Source organism: Plectropomus leopardus, unplaced genomic scaffold (assembly GCF_008729295.1).
Source record: "Plectropomus leopardus isolate mb unplaced genomic scaffold, YSFRI_Pleo_2.0 unplaced_scaffold3054, whole genome shotgun sequence".
NCBI lineage: Eukaryota > Metazoa > Chordata > Actinopteri > Perciformes > Serranidae > Plectropomus > Plectropomus leopardus.
In genome coordinates, this window is record NW_024633309.1 from 1 (window position 1) to 6,743 (window position 6,743).

The 6,743-nt window shown below is 43.6% G+C and overlaps 1 protein-coding gene across 1 annotated transcript; it reads right to left on the reverse strand.

The window, feature by feature from the left end:
• Positions 1 to 485: 485 nt before the first annotated feature.
• On the reverse strand, positions 486 to 6,192 carry LOC121938647 (syntaxin-6-like). The gene is made up of 6 exons (XM_042481833.1): positions 5,313 to 6,192; positions 5,138 to 5,232; positions 4,293 to 4,352; positions 3,312 to 3,440; positions 3,107 to 3,213; positions 486 to 681 (listed from the first exon to the last, which is right to left on the reverse strand). The coding sequence occupies exons 1-6, from the start codon at positions 5,500 to 5,502 to the stop codon at positions 525 to 527; spliced, it is 738 nt and encodes a 245-aa protein (XP_042337767.1). The 5' UTR covers positions 5,503 to 6,192; the 3' UTR covers positions 486 to 524.
• Between the last annotated feature and the right edge of the window lie 551 nt (positions 6,193 to 6,743).

Here is a 6,743-nt window from a genome sequence, read left to right on the forward strand (position 1 = left end):
ACTGACTGACTAAATAACCAACTCACTGACTAACTTGCTGACTGACTCACTAACTAACTCACTGACTGACTAACTAACTAACTTGCTGACTGACTAACTAACTCACTGACTGACTAACTAGCTCACTGACTGACTAACTAACTCACTGACTGACTGACTAACTAACTCACTGACTGACTGACTAACTGACTGAAAAACTAACTAACTAACTAAAACTATCGACTAGGTTGAGGACTCAAGAATTACTTTGGTCCATCATGACTTGACTTTTGTTATATGTATTTTGCATTTTTTTGTTGTTAATGTTTGAGTGGATGTGAGCAGATGACTGCACGATTTTCCTTCAGGATGAATATTCGGTCAATCAAACTTTCCATTGATCTATACAAACTAACTTTACTAACTGAATTAACTCTAAGGAATTGATGATGATCTTCAGAAACAAACAACAATAACAACTATCAACTACCTGTTGCTATAAAAAAAAAAAACCTCAAATCTGACCGTTTATTATCTTTTTATTTCTAACAAGCACTGCTGCAGCAGAAATGTTCTGGATAACATCGCGTGTTGCTGGGTAGTTTACCGCTGGTCATGTGAGACACTTTGGCCAGTTTTTTCATGACATTGTCCAGTCTGGACTGAGTGTTGTCCACCTCATGAGTAAAGTCATCCAACATCCTGCAGGGAAAAAAACAGAGACTCAACAAATCTGGACCGACCAGAGACCACATGCCAAGCAGAGTCGAAGCACAGTCTAACCAGAGTCCAACTACAGTCCAACAAGAGTCCAACTACAGTCCTTCAAGAGTCTAACAACAGTCCAACCAGAGTCTAACATGAGTCCAACCAGTGTCTAACATGAGTCCAACCAGAGTCTAACAACAGTCCAACCAGAGTCCAACCAGTGTCTAACATGAGTCCAACCAGAGTCTAACAACAGTCCAACCAGAGTCTAACAAGAGTCCAACTGCAATCCAACCAGAGTCCAACTACAGTCCAACCGCAATCCAACCTGAGTCCAATAACAGTCCAACCAGAGTCCAACTACAGTCTAACCAGAGTCCAACCGCAATCCAACCAGAGTCTAACATGAGTCCAACCAGAGTCTAACAACAGTCCAACCAGAGTCCAACTACAGTCCAACCAGAGTCCAACCTCCTTGAACCTCCCTGTCTCCTTAATAAGTTTTCATTCACACACGTAAGTCACATTGAAGTCCTCAATGTACTTCTTCAGCTTAACACCAGGAAGTCTAAAATTGAGGATGACCTTGATCCATCTCTCATGCGTCTTAGTGCTTATTTAATTTCATCCCTGCTCACCAACATATTCAATCTAACATTCACTGCTGGTGAAATACCATCAGTATGGAAGAGAACACATGTAGCACCTTTACTGAAAGGAGGTGACCCAAAGGACCCAAATAACTACTGTCCGATTTCAAAGCTGAGCTGCTTAGCCAAGGTTATTGAATCACTGGTGAATAACCAGTAACAAGTCTTCCAAGAATCTAATAACATTCTTCAACCTCATCAATCGGAATTCAGACCAGGATACAGTACAAAAACAGCTACATCTCTTGTTATAAATTACATCTTTAAAGGCCTGGACAATTGTCAGCATTGTTCTGCTTTCTTTATCGACCTTTGCTAAGTATTCAACACTGTGGACCATTGTATTTTATTGCACTGGCATCTATTGGTTTAGATGACCTATCTATCAGCTGGTTCTCCAATTATCTATCAGGGAGAAAGCAGGCCGCTGTGGCTGATGGTGTAAGATCTAGCTTTCTTGTAATTGGTAGGGGGGTTCATCAAGGGTCCATCTTAGGTCCAGTTCTATTTACAGTCTATATTAACAATATTTTTCTCCCATCTCCACTGTAATGTCCACTATTACACTGATGACACAACACTGTACAGTTCTGGATCAACTCCTGCAGTGGCCTCCGCTAACCTTCAGACTGCTGTGATGCTCTTCAGCTGTATGTTATCAGTCACAAACTTGTCTTAAATCATAACAACACAAAAACGGATTCTGTTCTCTGGGTCCTGTGGGTCTGACAGTTGTCCAGATATTCACTCTCTCCATGGCAAAGACATTGAAATTTAGTTAGTTCACATAAATCCCTTGGCTTATGGCTTGACTCCAAACGTTCCTTTCAGACCCATGTGGAACAGATCTCATTTTTCTCTCCCCAACAGAAAGTTCATAGTTCAATCACTGATAATGTCTGTCTTTGACTGTAGTGATATTATATATATGCATGCTTGATGCTGTGTATCATAGTGCTTTGTGTTTTATAACTGGCGATGGGTATCATACTCATCACTGCTCATTATACGAAAAAGTGGGTTGGCCCTCTCTCTCAGCTTGTAGGGAACTGCACTGCCCTGCAAGCAACCGCTGTATTTTTCCTCACTTTTAAATTTTAGCAATATAAATTATACAACAAGTTCACAGACTCACATCAGACTCTGTTCCACGCATGAACTCAGAGTTAGAAAAGACTGCTTTCTGTTTTTATGCCCCTAATAAATGGAACATGCTCAAGGATTCACTTAAGCTGCACAAACTCATCCCTGTATAAAAACATTCAGAGCTCTGCTAGAAGAGACATTTTGCATACATTGTTTTTGTTTTAGTTAGTATTTTATATGTTTGTATGCATGTGTGTGTATAAATATGTTTGTGTGTATGTAAATTTCTAAGCATGTTTATATATGACTAAGTTTGTAATGATTTTGTAAGGATTTTATCTTGTTAACAGGGCATCCTTGCAATTGAAAGCTTGCTCTCAAGGGCCCTCCTTGTCTATATAAAGAAATATTTGACCACAGTCCAAAAACAGTCCAACCAGAGTCAAAAACAGTCCAACTAGAGTCCAACCACAGTCCAATCAGAGAGCGCCTCTCCCTCAGAAGCAACATCCAGGTTTAACCCTATCCACCTCCTGTTGTTGTCCCTCACCTTCTGTGTCCCCCCTCCTTCTTGACAATGCTAACAGACACTGACTAAAGGAAGCTGTCCGGTAAGTCCAAGATGTAACCCATTTTTTAGAATTAAATTTGAAATTTCGAGAACTAGGCATAAAAGTTCTTACACGGCCTGTTCATCCAGCTCCATGCCGATCCTCTCCGACATGTTCTTCAGGACTCCGATTGTTCCCGAAACGAGCTCCAGCTGTTCATCCTGCTGCTCCGCTATCAGCTGATACAAACACACAAAAATATGAAGAGCTTCATTTGAATTCAACAAAGGCATTTTTAAATTGCAGTATCCAATATCATTCCCGCAGCTCCGTGTACCTGCTGCTGTGCCTGCTGCTCCTCGATAAACTGCGAGTTGGCGTTCTGCAACTGGCGGTCCAGTCGGCTGTATTTATCAAGACCAGGCTGCCAGATCGGACCCTGAGCACTACGTTCACCGAGCAGAGCCTGCATATCACAACAACACCAACATGCAACGAAAGACATTTTACATCTGCAGCAACTCTATGTCCATTCAGGAACCTTCACTGCGTCCTCCAGGATCCTGCCCTACCTTTACTGTGTCCTCCAGGATCCTGCCCTACCTTTACTGTGTCCTCCGGGATCCTGCCCTACCTTTACTGTGTCCTCCGGGATCCTGCCCTACCTTTACTGTGTCCTCCGGGAACCTGCCCTACCTTTACTGTGTCCTCCAGGATCCTACCCTACCTTTACTGTGTCCTCCGGGATCCTGCCCTACCTTTACTGTGTCCTCCGGGAACCTGCCCTACTTTTACTGTGTCCTCCGGGAACCTGCCCTACCTTTACTGTGTCCTCCGGGATTCTGCCCTACCTTTACTGTGTCCACTCAGGATCCTGTCCTACCTTTACTGTGTCCTCCAAGATCCTGCCCTACCTTTACTGTGTCCTCCAGGATCCTGCCCTACCTTTACTGTGTCCTCCAGGAACCCGCCCTACCTTTACTGTGTCCTCTGGGAACAGTGAAGTTTCCTCCATACCCCCACACTGTCATCTTAGTGTGTTTTTTAGGATTTTGAAGGGTTTCCAGTCCACTTCAGGAATGGGGTGGATTCTTGGTGGGTACCAGAGAGTTTAAGGATCACTGAACAAGGTCTGAGTTAAATCCTCTCTGGGGGTCTTTTCAGAGAACTCTCTCAGCACGGCTGTGCATTGATTATAAAACCCATCAGCAGAACAGTTCAGTGGTCCAGCAGGTCATCAGGGACTCACCTGGACCAAGGCCTCACCTGGATTAGGGACTCACCTAAACCTGTGTGCAGCGTGGTGTACTTGAGTTACCTGTTTGTTCTTTCTGTCCACTGAGGCAGCCGTTGTACTCAACATCTGGTCTTTCATTTCCTTCAAGAGAAACAAAGTCAGTCAGCAGCCAATCAATCAATTCTTCTGAGACACCTCAGCCTATCAGAGCACTCCGAATCTAATCAGCCAATAGCAGCTCGGCCGTCTGCAGTGAACTGCAGAGCGCTGTGAGGCTCCGGTTTTTGAATGTTGTCATTATGAAGTCAGTTGTACAGATTTCTGATATTTCAGCATTTTTTAAGAACCTCCCTAAAATGTTAAGAGTGTTTTTTTATTCTTGATGTGTTTCAGGTTTCACACACATTTGTTTATTCATGACGCCGAACGCCGATTTCATGTTTCTGAAGCTGGAATGTATAAATGCGACATTGCTGGAATATATTCGGCCCTGCTGATATATACGTATGGATAAACCGCTCAGTTACTGATATCTGATTATTGTTTGTTTTACTGTATGTTTACTGTATCTTTTAATATATGTTTACTCTATGTTTAATGTATGTTTTAATGAATTTACATACGCATAAACCGTTCAGTTACTGATTCTGTTTACTCTTTGTTTTACTGTGTTTAATGTATGTTTTAATATGTTTACTATACGTTTAATATTTGCGTAATGCATGCTTTAATATATGTTTAATGTATGTCCTAATATTTGTTTACTGTATATTTAATGTATGCTTAATGTATGTTTTGATATATATTTACTGCATGTTTAATGTATGTTTGAATGATTATATGTGCACATAAACTGTTATTGTTTGTTTTATTGTTTCTTTACAGTATGTTGTTTGGTGTACTGCAGCGTGTTGACCCGTGGTTACCTTGACGGCGTGCCTGGTGGCGGTAATGAAGGCCTTCCTCTTCGTCAGCTCGGCAGCGTCCAGATTAAACTTCTTGGGGTTGGACTCCACGATGCGTTCACTGCCCGTTAAGAAACACTTTTGTATTTAAGGGGTCAAAGGTCACTAAAATCACTTGTCACTGATTGAAGGATATTGATGGTCTCGTCCAAGTCCTCCAGGTCCCACTCGATGGACCGCAGACTGTTCCGCAGCTCATTGGTCGTCCAGTCCATTTCCTCCTTGGAGGCTCCGCCCCCCTCCTGCAGCAGCTCGCTCCATCGGCGAAAAAGACTCTGTGCAGCGTTCACTGCCTTTTGCACCTCTCTGTAACAAACACAACTCATCTGTGCTGCGTTCACTGTCTTCTGGTTAGGATTGTTTATTTTTAAAGAAAGTCAGGAATTTTTCTCTTTTCAGAAGTCAGGCGCTCCGTCAGTGGAAGTTATCTGCTTAGGTACGCTTGAACACACTCAGACACTATTGGGTACACTCGGGTACGCTTGAACAGACTCGGGTACGCTTGAACAGACTCGGGTACGCTTGAACAGACTCGGGTACGCTTGAGTACGCTTGAACAGACTCGGATACACTCGCGTACTCTCGGGTACGCTTGAACAGACTTGGGTACACTTGGGTACGCTTGAACAGACTCAGGTACACTCGGGTACGCTTGAACAGACTCGGGTATGCTTGTACAGACTCAGGTTCGCTCAGGTACGCTTGAACAGACTCAGGTACACTCGGATACACTCAGGTATGCTTGAACAGACTTGGGTACACTCGGGTACGCTTGAACAGACTTGGGTACGCTCAGGTACGCTTGAACAGACTCGGGTATGCTCAGGTACGCTTGAACAGACTCGGGTATGCTCAGGTACGCTTGAACAGACTCAGGTATGCTCAGGTACGCTTGTACAGACTTGGGTACACTCAGGTACGCTTGAACAGACTCGGGTACGCTCGGGTACGCTAGAACAGACTCGGGTATGCTCAGGTACGCTTGAACAGACCCGGGTACGCTCAGGTACGCTTGAACAGACTTGGGTATGCTCGGGTACGCTCGGGTACGCTTGAACAGACTTGGGTACACTCAGGTACGCATGAACATTCTCGGGTACGCTCGGGTACGCTCGGTACGCTCAGGTACGCTTGAACAGATTCAAGTACACTCGGGTACGCTTGAACAGACTCGGGTACACTCGGGTACGCTTGAACAGACTCGGGTACGCTCAGATACGCTTGAACAGACTTGGGTACACTCGGGTATGCTTGAACAGACTCGGGTACGCTCGGGTACGCTTGAACAGACTCGGGTACGCTCGGGTACGCTTGAACAGACTCGGGTACACTTGAATAGGGCTGCAGCTATCGAATATTTTAATAATCGAGTATTCTACTGAAAATTCCATCGATTAATCGAGTAATCGGATAAAACATATTTTTGTTTAGTTAAAGAGCAATTATAAATATACATGAGACAATAAGACATTTCACCTAACAATGAACCATTGGATTCCTTTTTTAACTACCCAGTTAGCTTTATTATGTTATTATTTTCCACCCTCATCACTCTACAGCGCTGTGT